The sequence below is a fragment of the Microcaecilia unicolor genome, chromosome 3 (assembly GCF_901765095.1).
Source record: "Microcaecilia unicolor chromosome 3, aMicUni1.1, whole genome shotgun sequence".
NCBI classification, from domain to species: domain Eukaryota; kingdom Metazoa; phylum Chordata; class Amphibia; order Gymnophiona; family Siphonopidae; genus Microcaecilia; species Microcaecilia unicolor.
The window spans coordinates 21337253-21358055 of record NC_044033.1 but is presented as its reverse complement, the minus strand read 5'-3'; the positions used below and the strand labels follow the sequence as shown (position 1 = coordinate 21358055).

The following is a 20803-nucleotide window of genomic DNA, read 5'->3' as shown; positions in this document are numbered from 1 at the left end:
ACATGTTTATCCACTCCTACCTTAGCTGAGATAATATTTAACCATCTCACTGACCTCATGTGCAACTTTCTTCAAATCAGTCGCCTTCCTTTCTAACTCTTCCTACTTTCTTACCCATCTATATGTTACAACTTTGATTTACCCTTCACTATCAATTATAATGTTCTATTACATATTGTGTTGACATAGTAAATAGTATACCATGCCGTACATTGCATTGTTAGTTGAATATTTTTACTGCTGTAATTGCCTATTGCTCATGTTTGATCTATTCTTACTGTACACCGCCTTGAGTGAATTCCTTCAAAAAGGCGGTAAATAAATACTAATAAATAAAGTACAACTAAAAACTGTATAAGGTAATAACCAAGAGGGAAAAATATTGCATGACAATATCATCCAAAAACTAAAACATATAACAAGGACACATTAGATCAAGTGGCTTAGATGCACAGCAGGTGTAGATACAAAGGAAGAAGCAAAGGAAGATCAATTTGTCTTCTTTTGTTGTATAAAAACCCTTTTGTACACCAAAGGTTTACATATCAGTCATGGAAGCTAGAATTAGGTTCAGATTTTGCAGACCATCACTTTTTCTCTCTCTAAATCCAAGTCATTGCTAAACTTCTCTATCTAGGACACAGAAGAAAAGAGAGATTGTTCACAGTGCTTACCGTTGCATCCTCAATTAGCAGCCATCTGTATTTGTTTAGCATAGCCTGTGTTCTTTTCAGTAGCTGAGTAGCAACAGATTCAAAATCACTGTCCACTGAAAAAAAAAGGATTATGTTTAAACGTTTTTTATTGAGATTTCAGCATATGGACCATAACAATACATTTCACTAAGCATAGCGCACCAGCGAATCAGGCAAGATACATCTAACACCTCATGGAACAGTATCCAAAACCTTTTTCCCCCCATTTTCTCCCCTGTCCCCTGATCCCCCTCTTCCCTCCCCCCTTTATCTGTAGACCTTTCCATTGGAAAACATATTTAACCTTTTACAAACATAATTCAACATATCATAACCTGTAATCGTCACCAACTGTCTTATAAACTCTCAAGCTAATACAATGTATGTCTGTTCCATTTATCCATATTCACAGCTCTCCTAACCCATCCCTATTCCCCCTCCCTCTCCCCCCCCCCCCCCCCCCCCATCACCGGAGACAGTCATCATCTTCAAAAAAGTGGGAATTTTCTCCTTAGACAATGCTAATCCTGCATTCAGGCTTCAGTCCCTAATTAGGTCTTTGATATTTAAAGTAATCTCTAGCATTGTTATGTTTATGGAAACACCTTGGTAAACCAGATAACCAGTTGCTCAACAGGAAACCACCTTATCGTTCCTTCTCTTCTCCTCCCCTCCCCCCAAACCCCTGCTCTTCAGTGTATCATGTCATAGTCTCCCCGGTCCTCCCCTAACCATCCAACATAGTGCCCCGTCCCACTCCCACGCCATTCACTCCACGCTCATCCTAACTCATTCAATACCTGACTTCGTGCTCTAGGTGAGACTTTCCCCAAATATGCTCCCCAAACTCTAATAAAATGCTGTCGTCTTTTTGCTGTATGACGGGCTCCACGCACCTCCCATAGCATAAGCTCATGCAGCTTATTTCTCCAGTACCAATATGATGGGGCCTTACAGGAGACCCAGTAATTAAAAATACATTTTTCCCCAATATGCTTGATTTACTTAGAAATAGTTTCTCCTCCCTGGTTCCTTTATCCCACACTCCCACCACACTAAATGTTACCCGTTCAAAAGACAAATTGACCCAACCCCTTAAGACCACTGATAGGAAATGGGAGAGAGCCGACCAGAACATCCGGATGGTCCTACACTGCCATAATCCATGTGCTAATGTTGCATTCCCCATTCCGCACTTCTTACACTTCTCTAAGGCTATTACTCCTGCATACTGTAAAGCTCCCGGCCACTGGGTGATTCTGAGATGCAGCCCTCTGCTGGCCGGGGTCTCACTTGCCAGTCTCTTTGGAGTTCCCTTGGCTCCCAAGCCAAGCTACATACTGCAATCAACCAGGCAAACTGCTCAGCCACAGGCAGTTCCAACCAGAGCAGTTCAAAATGACTTGTGGTAGGTCCCTGGTAATTCCAGAAAAATAGCACAGAAGCAAACAGTTCAAAACAAAGGGGTTTCCTTTATCTTCCCCTCCTCAGGGTATTCTTGAACTAAGCCCTCTTGAAGCTCCCTGGCACTTGGCTTCAAGGCAATCTGTAAAGACACATGCCCTTCCTGCTCTCCACTGGGCCTCACTGGCCCCGGGCTCCTGAGCAGGCCTCCAGCTGGTCTTCTCCCAGTCCCTTGCAAGCACCCACCTCTATATCTGGGGCTCCTGCCTTACTCAGGGTGACTGCTCGGGATGCCTTCCTTCGGCTGGAAATCCTCCCCTGTCCAGTCCAGTGTGCCCCGGTCACCCCTCTGATCCACGGGCCGTGACCCCTCGCACACTCCTAGAACTTCAACTAGGATTCTCCAGCCTTCCTAGACTTTTAGAGTCTCCTTTTCTCTCTCTTCCATCTTCCCGGTACTCCTCCTCCAGCAGGCTTTCCAGGCTCTCATCTCGTCCCATCTCCTCTCTCCTTGGCTTAGAGGGTGCTTTATATAGGGTGGCCAATAATCCACCCCACCTCTATAAGCCTCTCCCCCCTACTTCCAGAAAGGGCCAGACCCAGAACTCTCTCCAACTTTCCAGCGTCTACTCTGAGAGTTCCCCCTGATGGCCTCTTCAGGGAAGGACAGGTCCTATATCACGAGCACCCCCTAGCTGTCCCTTCAGGTCACTACACTGGTATATCCCCTTTGGCTCCCTCTAGTGACCAGAATGGGCATATCCCAGGTTTTCAGGTGGAGAGCGCCTTCTGGCGGTCTCCACAGGGTAGGGCGGTCACTGTGTTTATCACAATACCAAGCCTGTTTACCCGAAAAATACGCTCTGTGATTCCTTTAACAGCTGCCATAATTCTCCCCTCTGTTACCCTCCCTCGAAAAAAAAAGGATTAAAAATATAATTAGGACACTTCCACGGTCTGCAAAACAGCATTTACTGATGTACATTAAAGAGGACATCAAGTGAGCTGGAGCCATCTGCACTTTCACAGTGATAGGGGCAGGCAGCGTGCTTGTCTGACATTGCTGTCTGGATGTCTCAACGCCACCTGAAATTAAACATGACCAAAACCGAGCTTCTCATTTTTGCCCCCAAACCCACCTCCCTACTCCCCCCGTTTTCTATTTCTGTTGATGGCTCTCTCATTCTCCCTGTCTCCTCAGCTCGAAACCTTGGGGTCATCTTTGACTCTTCTCTCTCCTTCTCTGATCATATCCAACAGATCGCCAAGACCTGTCGTTTCTTTCTTTACAACATCCGTAAAATCCGCCCTTTCTTTCCGAGCACTCTACCAAAACTCTCATCCACACCCTTGTCACCTCCCGTTTAGACTACTGCAATCTGCTTCTTGCTGGCCTCCACTTAGTCACCTCTCCCCTCTCCAATCGGTTCAAAACTCTGCTGCCCGTCTTGTCTTCCGCCAGGGTCGCTTTACTCATACTACCCCTCTCCTCAAGTCGCTTCACTGGCTCCCTATCCGTTTTCGCATCCTGTTCAAACTTCTTCTACTAACCTATAAATGTACTCACTCTGCTGCTCCCCAGTATCTCTCCACACTCGTCCTTCCCTACACCCCCCTTCCCGTGCACTCCGCTCCATGGATAAATCCTTATCTGTTCCCTTCTCCACTACTGCCAACTCCAGACTTCGCGCCTTCTGTCTCGCTGCACCCTACGCCTGGAATAAACTTCCTGAGCCCCTACATCTTGCCCCATCCTTGGCCACCTTTAAATCTAGACTGAAAGCCCACCTCTTTAACATTGCTTTTGACTCGTAACCACTCGCCTCCACCTACCCTCCTCTCCTCCTTCCTGTACACATTAATTGATTTGATTTGCTTTTTTTTTTTTTGTCTATTAGATTGTAAGCTCTTTGAGCAGAGACTGTCTTTCTTCTATGTTTGTGCAGCACTGCGTACGCCTTGTAGCGCTATAGAAATGCTAAATAGTAGTAGTAGTAGGGGAACAAATGTTTTTGCAATTGGATAGGATAGGTGGAGGTAGGGACATTGAGATGGGAAAGGGGACATCAGGACTCAAAGCCCGCATGCAGCTCTTTATGAGATGGGGGACAAAGGCTTTAGACTCAAAACCAGTTTGCAGCTCTTAGCTGGAAGGGCTAGCTTGCAACAGCAGGCATCTTATTAACTAAGAAAGCAGGGGAGAATTAGGCTTGCAATACCAGAGCCATGAGTAGTATAAGTTACATACCCTTCGCAAAGCTAATTTGTATATTTTTGACAGATGACCACGCCCACTTCTGGTCATACCAGCCAATCAGAATCAAGGATTCTCATACGAGAGAAGTTCCATCTCCTTTATCATTTCGGTCGGTCTTCAAACCTTTTCTTATTCCGCTATATCTTTTTTGAGATATGGCGACCAGAACTGAACTCAGTACTCAAGGTGCGGATACACCATGGAGCAATACAAAGGCATTATAGAATTTTCGGTCTTATTCACCATCCCTTTCCTAAAAATTCCTAGCATCCTATTTGCTTTTTTGGCCACTGCCACACACTGCGCAGATTTTAGTGTATTATCTACAATGACATCTAGATCTTTTTCTTCAGAGCTGACCCTCAAGGTGGACCCTAGCATCAGGTAACTATGATTCAGATTATTCTTTCCAACGAGCACCACCTTCCATTTGTCCACATTAAATTTCATCTGCCATTTGAATGCCCAGTCTTCTAATTTCCCCGCATGTTTTTTTTAACACCCTTGAATAGTTTTGTATCATCTGCAAATTTAATCACCTCACTTGTTGTTCCAATTTCCATATCATTTATAAATATGTTAAATAGCAGCAGTCCCAGTACAGATCCCTGTGGCACTCCATTGTTCACCCTCCTCCATTGAGAGAAATGACCATTTAAACCTACCCTCTGTTTTCTGTCCAATAACCAATTCCTAATCCACACCAGAACCTTGCCTCCTATCCCATGACTTTTTAATTTTCTCAGGAGTATCTCGTGACAAACTTTATCAAAAGCTTTCTGAAAATCTAGATACACTACACCAACTGGCTCACCTTTATCCACATTTTTATTCACGCCTTCAAAGAAATGAAGCAAGTTGGTGAGGCAAGACTTCCCTCAGCTGAACCCATGCTGACTCTGTCCCATTAAACCATGTTTGTCTACGTGTTCTATCATTTTATTCTTTATAATAGTTTCCACTACATTGCCTGGCACCAATGTCAGGCTTACTGGTCTGTAATTTCCCAGATCACCCCTAGAACCCTTTTTAAAAATCTGCGTCACATTGGTCACCCTCAAATCTTTGGGTACTACGGACGATTTTAACGAGAGGTTACATATTACTAACAGCAGATCAGTAATTTCATGAGTACCCTTGCCAGTGCTTATGTTGCTTCTTATTTTCTTCATTTGGCAGGCAAACTTTTGACAATATTCGCTCTCTATTGCATATCATTCATTGGGTCCATAAGTATCAAGCCCCTGCTATTTTATTGTTTATTGATGCTGAAAAAGCATCTGACCGAGTCTACTGGCCTTCTTTGTTCTTGGTGCTCCAGAAGATGGGATTTGGGGATGGCCTGGGTTCGTCTGCTCTATACATTCCACTTAGCAAGCTTACGAATTAATAGCTCTTACACTGAACCCTTCGAGCTGCATCGAGGTACACAACAGGTGTGTGCAGTATCTCCTCTTTTATTTGCTTTCTGTACAGAAACCCTGGCACAGTTAGTGCATATAACGCCTGGTATTCGGGGAATATCATGAGGGGGACAAGAGTACAAAATCATGCTTTTTGCTGACGATGTTCTGTTAACATTGACGGAACTTGAAGAGTCGCTGTTGTGGGTATCAAGGCTGTTGACTCACTATGGAAGGGTCTCTGGCTTTAAAGTAAATATGACAAAATCAGAGATTTTAAACCTTAGTTTGGAAACCTTCCACCTTCAAGAATGCTTCCCCTTTCATTGGGCTAAGAAGCATATTAAATATTTGGCTGTTTGTGTGACAGCACAATTAAAGGGGCTATATCATGCTAATTTTCCTACCAAGCTCAGTCAACTGCTGACTGAGTTGGACTGGTGGGAAGGTCTAATCCTCACCTGGATAGGTAGGATCCAGGCAGTCAAGATGATGTTGCTGCCCAAGCTACTTTATCTATTTATGGCACTCCCCCTCCCCATTCGGCAATGTTTTTTCCGCCGATTGAATCAAAGAATTTTTGCTTACATCTGGAAGAAGCATCCACCTAGAATGTGGAGATCTATGCTCTATCAGCCCAAATTCAAGGGGGGTATGGGAATGCCTCATTTTGAGCTCTATTTTAAGGCAGCACAGTTACATATTTTGGCTGACTGGATGCATGGCACTATGAAAAAATGGATACCTTGGAAGCAGCATTGAGTGGGTTCTACTCCTGTGTGGGCAGTTCCCTGCTCCCGATGAAAGATCTTCTTCATCTAGCTCGGGTATCTCCTTTGGTAGTTAGTTATCCATTACTTACATGGTATAAGGTGCGCAGGAAACGTTTCCCAGATAGGACATATCATTTGTCTACAGCCATCCAGTATGTGCCCTTCTTTGACCTGGGGCTCCATGACTTGGTTTATAAGAGATGGACTTGCAATGACTTACACTCCCTGGAACAGATATGGGAAGAAGGGGAATATGTCCCCTTTGCGGGCTTGAGGGAGGAATATGGTCTACCTTCAAGAGATGGCTTTCATTATGGTCAAATTAAGGATTATGTTCAGCATAAAGCGTGAGCAAAACTTAAGTCTACAGAAAACCTTATTAGAACAAGCTCTCCATGGAGGGGGAGCTAAGGGACGTATTACTCGCTTATATTCAGCCCTTCTGCTACACACGACCCCGCTGCACTATTATACTAGTAATGCCCCAGCCTACATGTCAGACCTGATAGACTTACCACCCAGGCATGCAAAAAAATCATCTCGCACATTCCTTAATCTTCACTTCCCCAAGCTGCAAAGGTCTAAAATACAAATTAACGCATGCGTCAACCTTTTCATACCTGAGCACACAATTCTGGAATGCGCTGCCGCGCAACTTAAAATCGATTTATGAACTAACTAACTTCCGCAAACTATTGAAGACCCATCTCTTTAACAAGGTATACCACAAAGACCAACAAACGTGAACTCCTCCACATACATCCAGAACTGTCTTATAATATCCGCTTGTCATACTACTATCATGTTTTATCACTAGAATGTTACCCAAGATTCTTCTGTAATACTAAATGCCTATTTTCTTATATAATTCCACTATTCATGATATATTGTAAGCCACATTGAGCCTGCAAAGAGGTGGGAAAATGTGGGATACAAATGCAATAAATAAATAAATAAAATAAATAAAATAAATGTAGATATAACTTTTACTGCGGAACAATGCGAAAGGTCATTTCACTATCTGTTTAAAGTATCTATTGCCAGCAGTCTGACTGAAAATAGATTTAAGATTTTCTATCATTGGTACTATACACCAACAAAAACTGGGAAAATGTTTCCAGGGACCCTCGACTCGAGTTGGAGAAATTGTGGAGAGCGGGGGACTTTCTTACATGTTTGGTGGACGTGCCCAGTCGTAGAGACCTTTTGGGCTGTGATATTGGATACTCCGCAGGAAATATTAGGGAGCAGCTATCCAAAGCAAGCAGCTCATTGTCTGTTACATCATAAACCAGCCGCCGTCACAGTTCTTCATCACAAACTGGCCATACTGCTCTTTACGGCTGGTAAACCGGTTATTGCACAGGCGTGGAAGCAGGTTGCCCTACCTCCTTTGTCTTGAGTGTTGCAGAAGTTGGACAGTAATTTTCAGCTTTCTAAGCTTACAGCTTTGTGACAGGGACATTTGGCTAAATTTTATGATATTTGGCAAATTTATGAAAAATGGAAGTCGGGATCTGGGTCCCTCTCTTCATAAGAGATAGCATTTCTGCTTATTATCACTGGTTTTGAGTCACGCTATGCATGCACCACTGTTGTCAAGAAAGGGAGGAGGGGTATGGGAGGGGAGATTGGAGTTCTGTGTTTATATTGGTACTCTATGCTATGTATTTTCTATTTGCATCACGTTAAAGATTTTGCAATTTAAAAAAAAAAAATTCAACTTAGTCTAAACCATCCATCCCCCCTTCTCCCATATTATCCATACCCAGCAATAATGTTATATTGAAATCACCCCCCTAAAAAGTCAACCCTCCGCAAACGCTAACAAATTCTTATGCACCCTATCATTAAATGACCCCTGGTCTCTACTGGGTGCATAAATATTTGTCAGCATATAATGCTGATTCTGCACCCTTATCTTTACTAACAGACACCACTCCTTCTAATCCCTACACACCTCTTGGACTTGCATCCCTTTATCCCAAGCCAATAGAATACCCACCCTGTTCACATCTGAACCATGGAGGCAAACAGAGCTGTTAGAAACATCAGATGCTGAACCAATGCCTCATGACCAGGCAACAGTTGAGCTTTCTGCAAAAATACAACTGCTTCCAGGATGAGTTTAATCCTTGCACATTGATAGATGCACTAACTTAGCATCTTATAGTCACCTTATATATATCCTACTCCTGGAGGAATTCTGCACAACGCAGAATTTGCGCATAATTCTCCACCTCCACAGACTGTGAGAATTCTGCTGTCCTGTGCAGTATTCTGTGAATTTTGCTTTCCAGTTGCCTCCCTCCCTCCTGCATACTACCAGCTTCAGTGCGGCACAAGGAGGAGCTGCCCAGATGCACAACGGGCTGCTTTCTGCTCTTCAGCTGCCTTGGTCTCCAGCAGTTCCTGCCACGCAGCTGTAGGGAGGGCTTCACTAAGATAGTCCCAGGAGGAGTGGGGAGCACAGAAGAGTGAACGCAGTGGGGGGAGAGGAGGGGTTAGGTTTCAGCCAAAAATGTACAGACATCCTGATTTCAGGATGGTTTCAGCACCAAATCCAAAACCGAAATTCGGTCAGCCTCTAATCCTTAAAACCTGGCCAGTTTGCTGCACTCAAGGCCCGAACTTCTGCATCCCTGATCTCAACTCTGACAAACCTTAAGTATCATTCTACCCAACCATGTGTGAAATTTACCTTACCTTTTTTTAAATCTTCATCAGTGGGCAATGATCCCTGGCATACATGATATGACAGAAGTCTCTGGACAACATCATTCAATGACCTGAATTTTGTTTTATCTGGTGCCACAGCTTGTGCCTGATCATGCTGTATTTGCTGAAGCATACTAGAATAAAAATTAGGTATAACGATTAAGCAATAGATTCAAGAAAGAGCACCAAAATTTAGGTATCAGGATGATGCGCACTAAGCACAAATTCTATTTCATGCAGAACTGTTGTTATAGAATATTAGTGTAAGTCCATAGTTTTGCGCCTAACTTTAGATACAAGCACTTATGCCAGGACAAAGGCTGGTGTAAGTGCTCACGCCTAACTGTTGGCAGTTAAGCGCGTAAGTCCTAGAATTCTGTAACTTACGCGCTTAAGTCCTAAGAATGCCCCTGACCTGTCCATGCCTCTTCCACGTCCATGTCCCCCCTAGAAATAATGCAGTCAATATTTGCCCACAGCCAGTCACCATCCACTGTTTTATCATGATTTTAAGATCATGACTGATGGCAGACAGCATATATGACTGTGCAGAGATTCAGTGCATTGGAACAGCATGGGAAAGAATCAAGATCCATTTCTTCTCCCTCCCTCCAGCTTCAACTTCCTTCCACTGACTTAACCACTGCCTGAACATCCACTTCCTGCTACAAGATCTGCTCTCCCTTTCCTGGGTTACCAGTCTCCAATCAAACCATCAGAGGAGGAGATGACTGCACTGCCAACTACAGGTCAGATGGTTATAAGTTCTGGGATCACATTTACATCTGAGGATAGGTAGCTGCTATTACCAGAAGTGAAGTGTCTGTTATGCCAATTGCCCAGTGCTTGCTTTCATTAGCCATAGGTATTAGTGTTAGGAATTCTTATGACAAGCAGCAATGAAGCTTTAAACACATTTTCTATGTCTTTACTGCTCTGTAAACAAATTCCATGGTTCTTCTAGAAATAAAAACGTGTGTACGATGGGCTTAAAACACCATTTAAAATCTGTAATTTCACACAATATAACCAATTATCCTCCATTTCCATGCCCTACTTGTGAACGTGTCAGATCTGAAATTCACTTCCTAAGCATTTTTTTAAATCAACCAGATCTGTAAGTAATTTAGCTCTTGTTTTCACAAAACATAAAGAAATTCTGTTGTTTACACAGGAGACAACTTTCCTTCACTTTATGCAATTCTGTTGATTAAAAAATGGCTTTATCCTTGTATAATGACAATTTAAGCCTTATATCATGGCATAAAAGAGATAAATGGCTGTTATAAAGGAAACAAGGTAATGTCATCATAAGTACATAAGTAATGCCATACTGGGAAAACACCAAGGGTCCATCGAGCCCAGCATCCTGTCCACGACAGCAGCCAATCCAGGCCAAGGGCACCTGGCAAGCTTCCCAAACGTACAAACATTCTATACATGTTATTCCTGGAATTGTGGATTTTTCCCAAGTCCATTTAGTAGCGGTTTATGGACTTGTCCTTTAGGAAATCGTCCAACCCCTTTTTAAACTCTGCTAAGCTAACCGCCTTCACACTTTCTCCGGCAACGAATTCCAGAGTTTAATTATACGTTGGGTGAAGAAAACTTTTCTCTGATTTGTTTTAAATTTACTACACTGTAGTTTCATCGCATGCCCCCTAGTCCTAGTATTTTTGGAAAGCGTGAACAGACGCTTCACATCCACCTGTTCCACTCCACTCATTATTTTATATCTCTATCATGTCTCCCCTCAGCCGTCTCTTCTCCAAGCTGAATAGCCCTAGCCTCCTTAATCTTTCTTCATAGGGAAGTCATCCCATCCCCGCTATCATTTTAGTCGCCCTTCGCTACACCTTTTCCAATTCTACTATATCTTTCTTGAGATGCGGCGACCAGAATTGAACACAATACTCAAGGTGCGGTCGCACCATGGAGCGATACAACGGCATTATAACATCCTCACACCTGTTTTCCATACCTTTCCTAATAATACCCAACATTCTATTCGCTTTCCTAGTCGCAGCAGCACACTGAGCAGAAGGTTTCAGCGTATTATCGACGACGACACCCAGATCCCTTTCTTGGTCCGTAACTCCTAACGTGGAACCTTGCATGACGTAGCTATAATTCGGGTTCTTTTTTCCCACAAGCATCACTTTGCACTTGCTCACATTAAACGTCATCTGCCATTTAGCCGCCCAGTCTCCCAGTCTCGTAAGGTCCTCTTGTAATTTTTCACAATCCTGTCGTGATTTAACAACTTTGAATAACTTTGTGTCATCAGCAAATTTAATTACCTCGCTAGTTACTCCCATCTCTAAATCATTTATAAATATATTAAAAAGCAGCGGTCCTAGCACAGACCCCTGAGGAACCCCACTAACTACCCTTCTCCATTGTGAATACTGACCATTTAACCCCCCACTCTGTTTCCTATCCTTCAACCAGTTTTTAATCCACAATAGGACATTTCCTCCTATCCCATGACCCTCCAATTTCCTCTGTAGCCTTTCATAAGGTACCTTGTCAAACGCCTTTTGAAAATCCAGATACAAAATATGAACCGGTTCCCCTTTGTCCACATGTTTGTTTACTCCTTCAAAGAATTGAAGTAAATTGGTCAGGCAAGATTTCCCCACACAAAAGCCGTGCTGACTTGGTCTCAGTAATCCATGTCCTCGGATGTGCTCTGTAATTTTGTTTTTAATAATAGCCTCTACCATTTTCCCCGGCACTAACGTCAGACTCACCAGTCTATAATTTCCCGGATCTCCCCTGGAGCCTTTTTTAAAAATCGGCGTTACATTGGCCACCCTCCAATCTTCCGGTACCACGCTCGATTTTAAGGATAAGTTGCATATCACTAGCAGTAGCTCCGCAAGCTCATTTTTCAGTTCTATCAGTACTCTAGGATGAATACCATCTGGTCCAGGAGATTTGCTACTCTTCAGTTTGCTGAACTGCCCCATTACGTCCTCCAGGTTTACCGTGAAGTCAGTAAGTTTCTCCGACTCGTCCGCTTGAAATACCATTTCCGACACCGGTATCCCACCCAAATCTTCCTCGGTGAAGAACGAAGCAAAGAATTCATTCAGTCTCTCCACTACATCTTTGTCTTACTTGATCGCCCCTTTTACCCCCTTTTACCCCTCGGTCATCCAGCGGCCCAACCGATTCTTTTGCCGGCTTCCTGCTTTTAATATACCGAAAATTTTTTTTACTGTTTTTTTGCCTCTAATGCTATCTTTTTTTCGTAATCCCTCTTGGCCTTCTTTATCTGCACCTTGCATTTGCTTTGACACTTCTTATGCTGCTTCTTGTTATTTTCAGACGGTTCCTTCTTCCATTTTCTGAAGGCTTCTTTTAGCCCTAATAGCTTCCTTCACCTCACTTTTCAACCAGGCCGGCTGTCTTTTGGACTTCCGTCTTTCTTTTCTAATTCGCGGAATATGTATGGCCTGGGCCTCCAGGATGGTATGGCCTGGGCCTCCAGGATGGGTATAGTTACATTTTTACTTGTATGTTGTGCACTGCTCCTATCTTAAAACTGTTTAATTTGTGATATAGATTGTTAGAACTGGTTTGGTATTAATCAAAGGTTTATCTGTGCCTTTGAGACTTTAAAAAGTTGTTTGTATGAGCTTTCTGACCCCTCCTTCACCTTTTCTCTGAAGTTGCTCCTTGATCTTGGAGGCAGGCTTTTGTTATAGAAGTGTAGTAAGATGGTTTATAACTTACAGAACAGGTGAAGGAAGAATAGGGTGGGGACTTGGGTAGGAATTTCTTGCTCTCTTTATTTTTATCCAGAGGTACATTAACCTCCTATACTTGAATAAAGGCAAAGAAACATCATGTCCCTAAAGCTGCTGCTCTCATTACAGCTTCTGCCTCTGTCCAGGGTCTGCAAGGATCTGGTTTCCTGTGATAAATTTATGCACATTGAATCCCTCATGAAAGAAGTACAAGAACTGAGAGAGGAGGTGGCAACACTAAGAAGCATCTGTGACAGCCAGAAATTCATCCCAGAGATGCATGTTGAAACATTGGGGATCTTCAGCAAAGGGAGAAGAGATCTTGTGGCAAAAGGACAGTTGGACATAGATTACCAGATCCTGCAAAATCAACCCCCCAACTCCATCTTCTGTTGAAGTGAAGAATCGGTTTAAGCCCTGAAGGCAGAAGAGCTGAAAACTTTTCAAGAACAGGAAGAAACAACTTTCAAGAATCCCAAAGCCACTGGATCGATGGCCAACAAGAAACAAAAGTTGGTAGAGGTTGGTGATTCTCTTCTGAGGGGAACAGAGGCACCTATCTGCCAACCAGAAATGATGTCCAGGGAGGTGTGTTGTCTGCCTAGTGCCAGAGTTCGGGATATAACAGAAAGTTTGCCAAGACTCATCAAACCTATTGACCACTATCCTATGCTTATGACCAGATGACCACTGGAGGGACTCAGGGATCATCTCCCCTTACTCCCCCAGTGGTCACTATACCCCTCCCACCCCAAGAAAATGTGATTAAAAATATTACTTGCCAGCCTCAGATGTTATACTCAGGTCAATTAGAATAGCATGCAGGTCCCTGGAGTAGTCTAGTAGTGTTACAGTGCACTGAAGGCAGGAGGACCCAGGCTTCTACCTCCCCCTAACTTGTTACACTTGTGGAGGAAACTGTGAACCCTCCAAAACCCACCAGAAACCCACTGTACCCACATATTGGTTCTCCCTTCACCTGTAAGGGCTATGGTAGTGGTGTACAGCAGACAAGGTAAGGTGAGATGTGAACATGGGAACATTTTATAAAGTCCACTGCAGTGCCCCCAAGGATGCCCTACTGATTTCCTGAGATGTCACTTTTCCACTATTCTATCTGATGCCAAGCTTTCTATTTTTTTTTATAACATCTGAGCCTTGTGTCTATTGTTTATCATTAGATTTGGGCTTTGAATTCAGATCTATAGATGAAAAGGAGGTCTCATTACATATATCTAAATAACATTGTGCTATTTTTCCATACTTCAAAGCAAGAATGTACATTCCCTAATTGCCTGTCCCAGTGCAACTGGCGCTTTTACCTCCTCAGTGCATGTAAATGGTTTCATCCCTGTGTGGATTCTCTGATGCCATCTGAGGCTTTCTTTCTAACCAAAGCTTTTACCACACTCAGGACATGTAAATGGTTTCACTCCTATGTGTATTCTCTGGTGCATTGTGAGGTTTACCTTCTGACCAAAGCTTTTACCAGACTCTATACATGCAAATGGTTTCTCTCCCTTGTGGACTTTCTGATGCACTTTAAGATTTACATTACAGCCAAAGCTTTTACCACACTTAGAACTTGTGAATGGTTTCACTTTATTGTGGATTTTCTTGTGTATTTTGTACGTTTTGCATTTGGATGTATTTGTTTGAAAATGGACCAAAACAATAAAACATCCAAATCACAAAACATTTTTCCAAACAGCATTTTCAAAAGAAAAGATAGACTTTCTTTTGTAGAAAATGAACTTTCCTGTTCTGATTTTGGACGTTTTACGATGCCCAAAGTCACAAGGCGCAGCAGTGGGAATTGAACCCATGTTGCCAGGATCAAAGCACGCTGCACGAACCATTAAGCCATTCCTCCTCTGTTTTGGACATCTTGCATTTGGATGTCTTTTGTTCGAAAATGGACCAAAATAAGGGCGTCCAAATCACAGGACGTCCATAGTATTTTCAAACACAAAAGATAGACGTCCATCTTTTTCGAAAATGACCTTCTTTTCTGTTCGGAATTTGGACGTCTTTGTAAAACGTCCAAATTCTGATTTAGACGTTTCTTTTGAAAATGCCCCTCTATGTAACTTTGTAAGTCTATGTGCTTTGAAAATACGCCTCTTAGACAGCTATGCACATAAATTCTAATTAATGCCAATTAGTGACAATAATTGCTTGTTAACTGGCAATTATCAGTGCTGATTGGCTTGTTAACTAATTAAGATGAACACACAAATCCAGAACACAACTGGATTTGCGTGTGCAACTTAAGTCACGCTATATGGAATCCGGGGGAATGTGCCTAGATTCTTTAGAATGTACAAGACTGGAATGTAGGACTACCAGTACCAGCTTCCTTGTGGAGCTGAATCTGTACCTTCAGATATAAGATTAGAGCATTCTGTTGCAGCAGCGTTCCTAGGGTGGCTGACACCCAGGGCGGATCGCCGATGTGCCCCCCCCCCCCCGGCAAAAGGACGACACCCCCCCCCCAGGTGCATTTTTACCTGCTGGGGGGGGGGGGTGCGCCCACCTGTCAGCTTTGCTCGTTCCCTGCTCCCTCTGCCCCGGAACAGGAAGTAACTTGTTCTGGGGCAGATGGAGCAGAGAACGAGCGGAGCCGACAGGCGCGCGGCACCCCCCCCCCCCCCCCCAGCGGCATGCACCCGGGACGGACCGCCCCCACCGCCCCCCCCCTTGGTATGCCACTGTTCTGTTGCCATTTTTCTGTTCAGTTGTTGGTATATGTATTTTGAATTGGATGGGTGGATTTTTTCATGGATTTTATCTTTTATTATGTATTTTTATGATGATTGAATAAGGGAATTTGGTTTGTTTTTATTTAATGATATATAAACCATGTTACGTTTCTATGACACTGCAAGAGGCTTCAACTTTGTATTAATTCTGGAGGAAAAAGTAGAATATGAGTGTAATATTAAATTAAGCTTATGTTTTACCTTAGTATCAAACATTGAAGACAATAGCAAAAATACCACTACCAAGTAGAAAAATAAAACTTACAAAGCTCCCTTAGTTAGCTGTTCAGCAGCAGGTCTCTTTTGTCCCACTGTCTGTCCATCCGACTGTCCATCCACCTGCATTGAAAATATTTAGCTAGAAGGTCAATGTCATTTTTCTAACAGTAATTCAAATAAAAATGAAAATGAAAGGATATGGTCACATGTGCAAAGTATACGATTTGCCTTTTCATTGTAGAATCATGTTAAAGTGGCATATGAGATTACAGTCCAATAACTGGAGGTGTAAATCCTCACGCATACGCAACAGCAAAAAGGATTTGAAGCAACAAAAAACGAGGATTCCAAAGATATAATGTAGCACCTTTAATGTTATCAACAAAACCAATCGTCTAGTATGTCACACTCTGTTCCGGCACATATGCCTGGATCAGAAGTCTAACGAATCTGTCATATCCAACGATGCAAAAAAGTGCAAAACAAAATATGCAGACGAAGTATAAAGCATTCAACGCTTAATGAAACTTGTGCAAGTAAACAGCATGGTACAAGCTTGCAGTGCAAAAATACATCTTTTGTTACCTCACTTCCTTTTCTTTGCTTGCACATGAAATTATACATTTTTTTATCCATATTTAGGATCTGTGAAGGTTTCCCACCTGCACAGTTTGCTGTAGGGGTGGTGATCCAATTATTTTTTCCTGCTGCAGTTGTGCAGTTCCTAATGTCTGCTGCAAGAGTTTACCTCCAGAGGCCTGTCCTATCAAAAAGTAACAAAAATAAGAATATAATAAATTTTATGGTTAACACATGTTCAAAAGGGTGATTTTGGAAGCCATGTAAACTCATATTGTTACAAGATAAGTGAAAAGTTTCTAATATTGTTCATTTTTGGACTGCATAAATACACTTTTTAAAAAATTGTTTACAAATAAGGTAAATAATTATAAACACGATATAACCATAAAGGTTTTTAAAGGTACTTAAGGGTTTCTTTATATGATACTTTATATAAACATTTGTTATTTGAGTTACAAAAGCTCTTTTTCTGCAGAGCTATTTAAAATGCGAGTCCAGGAACCAGAGGTTATTTACTACTCCATCTACCCAACTGCAGAAACATTTACCTACAAATCCATTTATATAGCTGGATTTAGCTATATGGGCTCCAAGTAGTGAAATTCAATTCCCAAGTTCATAAGAAGTATTACTATCTCCAGTTCAGACAAGAACTAAAAACCTATCTTTTCAAGAAATGTTATGGTTATGCATTCCACCAATAACTGTTCCTTACTGCTTGTAAGTGTATAACAGTAATGTAATGTCTCCCTACTGTTAAATGTAAGCCACATTGAACCGAAACTTGTTTTAGGATAATTGTGGGATATAAGAATGAATAAATAAATAAATTTTAAAAAAGGAAAATATGTTATTTGTTGTTAAGATCACTCTGACACAACAATTTTACAATCTCAGGAGGGACAGGGTTGTCACTATGACATCCTTTATAGGGGTGAAAGGGAGAGGAGATGCTACAGGGGCAAAGCTAAAGTAAGTGCCTTAGCATGCTTTTTCACTGGTCTCTCCAGCGCGATGGCCATTTTTACTGCAACCAAAAAAATATTTTTTTTTTCCTATTTTTTGTATTAATGGCCATGCACTAATATTGCCACTAGTGTGCAGTCACACAATCTCTCCTCACATGGATTTTTTTCAATGGGATACAATAACAGAACAAAACAATTCACTCCCACTGCTAAATGGATTATCGAAAAACTCAGCGGTGCAACTTGCCAGCGAATTCACACTGTTGCAAGACTTTACTGCATCCACCTCATCATCAGTTCTAAAGAATGCTTAATGCAATCTTCCACATTTTTTATATATCTATATCTATATAGACAGATAGATAGATAAACAGATAGATATAACCTTATTTCCAAAGCAAATATTGAGTTTTAAATTATACTCATCTTAAATATTTATGTAGAGCAATGTCAGACAGGGGACACAATGTCTGACATTACCATGTTTCACAAAAAGAAGTGGGAAGTGGACCAATGACAAGGACGTCGAGACTATGATGGTGTATAAAAGGGTATACTTTATTGTAGACTCGACACAGTACTGTGTTTCAGCCACAAGCCTGCGTCAGGAGTCTTGAATGGAGTAAAGAAAATTTGTATACTTGTACACCTTGAACAATACAACAAGTAATTTAAACCAAGAAGTATCCAATACTTTTAACTCCCAAATAATCATCGAACTCAAGTATAGTAGAACAACAAATTGTTACTTGTTGTATCGTTCAAGCTGTACAAGTATACAAATTTTCTTTACTCCAGCCAAGACTCCTGAGGCAGGCCTGTGGCCGAAACACGGTACTGTGTCGAGTCTACAATAAAGTATACCCTTATATACACCATCATAGTCTCAACGTCCTGAAGTCATTGGTCCAAGTCATTGGTCCACTTCCCACTTCTTTTTGTGCATCTTTAACCTTGTGGGATTTAGTGTTCATCCACTTCGTGGAGAGCTTGCCCACATTACCATGTTTCACCCATACGGGCTGTCTCAAGGACCGTCCCGTAGACTTTCCTCTAGCACCAGTTTTACTCCTAATAATGGGATTTCCCCTGCCACTAGAGAGCAGCCATTTTTTTTCAAATTACCATGTGTGCACCTACCGCCACCAATTTTGTAGGTGGTAAGGGCTCACACAATATTCATGCACTAACCAGTTACTGATCTCAAGGACAAGCAGTGGCTTTCCCCATGTCTATCTTTCTCCAGGAACTTGTCCGAACCTTTTTTAAAACTATATATGCTAACCGCTGTAACCACATAAGAACATAAACATTTGCCATACTGGGTCAGACCGAAGGTCCATGAAGCCCAGTATCCTGTTTCCAACAGTGGCCAACCCAGGTCACAAGTACCAGGCAAGATCTCAATACAGTAGGATACATTGTACGGTGTTTATCCTAGAAATAAGCAGTGGATTTTCCCCAAGGCCATGTTAATAATAGCTTATGGACTTTTCCTTTAGGAAGTTATCAAAACCTTTTTTAAACCCTGCTAACTGCTTTTATCACATTCTCTGGCAACAAATTCCACAGTTTAATTACATGTTGTATGAAGAAATATTTTCTCCAATTTGTTTTAAAATTACTACTTTGCAGCTTCATTGCGTGCTCCCTAGTCCTAGTATTTTTAGAAAGTGTAAACAAGCGATTCACATCTACCCGTTCCACTCCACTCATTATTGTATAGACCTCTATCACATCTCCCCCCCAGCCATCTTTTCTCCAAGCTGAGCAGTCCCAGATGCTTTAGCCTTTCCTCATAGGGATGTTTTCCCATCCCCTTTATCATTTTCATCACCCTTCTCTCTACCTTTTCTAATTCCACATCCTCTGGCAACAGGTATCAGAGCTTCATAAAGTGAAAAAATATTTCCTCCTATTCGTTTTTTAAAGTATTACCGTGTAACTTCATTGGAGGCAAAGCAGAAATGGGTTACTGAAGCCGCCATGGCTCTAACATTGTGAGTGGTGACACGGCCATGAAGGGTCAAGCCCAGTCTGAGCATATGTGTGTCTCTCCCTACGCCCCCCCTCGGGTACTCCATTCTGTTGATAAATCTCTCTTATCTGTCCCCTTCTCCTCTATTGCTAATTCCAGACTCCGTTCCTTTTATCTTGCTGCACCTCACGCATGGAATAAACTTCCTGAGCCTGTACGTCTAGCCCCCTCTTTGGCTGTTTTCAAGTCCAAACTTAAAGCCCACCTGTTTACCACTGCTTTTGACTCCTAACCACTGCTCACTTGCCCTGTCCTTTTATCCTCACCTCTATCCCTTACCCTTAATTGTTCTGTCTGTCTGTCTTATCTAAATTGTAAGCTCTTTGAGCAGGGACTGTCTTTTGGTGTATGGTGTACAGCGCTGCATATGCCTTGTAGCGCTATAGAAATGATAAGTAGTAGTAGTAATAGATATAGAGGGGCATAATTGAAAGGGGCGCCCAAGTTTTCCTGAGGACGTCCTCGCAGGACGTCCTGGCGAAGGGGCGTGGAAACCCGTATTATCAAAACAAGATGGGCGTCTATCTTTTGTTTCGATAATACAGTCGGGGACGCCCAAATCACGAAATTTAGGTCAACCTTAGAGATGGTCGTCCGTACAGATTGTCGTCCCTAATTTTCGGCGATAATGGAAACCGAGAATGCCCATCTCAGAAACGACCAAATCCAAGCCATTTGGTCATGGGAGGAGCCAGCATTCGTAGTGCACTGGTCCCCCTCACATGCCAGGACACCAACCGGGCACCCTAGGGTCACTGCACTAGACTTCACAAATTGCTCCCAGGTGCACAGCTCCCTTACCTTGTGTGCTAAGCCCCACAAAACCCACTCCCCACAACTGTACACAACTACCATAGCGCTAAGGGGTGAAGGGGGGCACCTACATGTGGGTACAGTGGGTTTCTGGTGGGTTTTGAATGGCTTACATTTACCACCACAAGTGTAACAGGTGGGGGGGATGGGCCTGGGTCCGCCTGTCTGAAGTGCACTGCACCCACTAAAACTGCTCCAGGGACCTGCACACTGCTGTCATAAAGCTGGGTATGACATTGAGGCTGGCATAGAGGCTGTCAAAAAATATTTAAAAAGTTTTTTTTAGGGTGGGAGGGGGTTGGTGACCACTGGGGGAGTAAAGGGAGGTCATCCCCAATTCTTTCCAGTGGTCATCTGGTCAGTTCGGGCACCTTTTCGAGGCTTGGTCGTGAAAAAATATGGACCAAGTAAAGTCA

The 20803-nt window shown here is 42.6% G+C and overlaps 1 protein-coding gene across 1 annotated transcript in view; it reads right to left on the bottom strand.

The window, feature by feature from the left end:
- Positions 1 to 20803, bottom strand: part of BICRAL (BRD4 interacting chromatin remodeling complex associated protein like) — a 190277-nt gene that overhangs the window by 22070 nt on the left and 147404 nt on the right. Inside the window, exons 7-10 of the mRNA XM_030195782.1 lie at positions 16649 to 16749; positions 16033 to 16106; positions 9239 to 9384; positions 675 to 769 (exon numbers count right to left, since the gene is read on the bottom strand). Coding sequence (XP_030051642.1) covers positions 675 to 769; positions 9239 to 9384; positions 16033 to 16106; positions 16649 to 16749 — 416 coding nt within the window. The remainder of the gene's footprint in view (positions 1 to 674; positions 770 to 9238; positions 9385 to 16032; positions 16107 to 16648; positions 16750 to 20803) is intronic.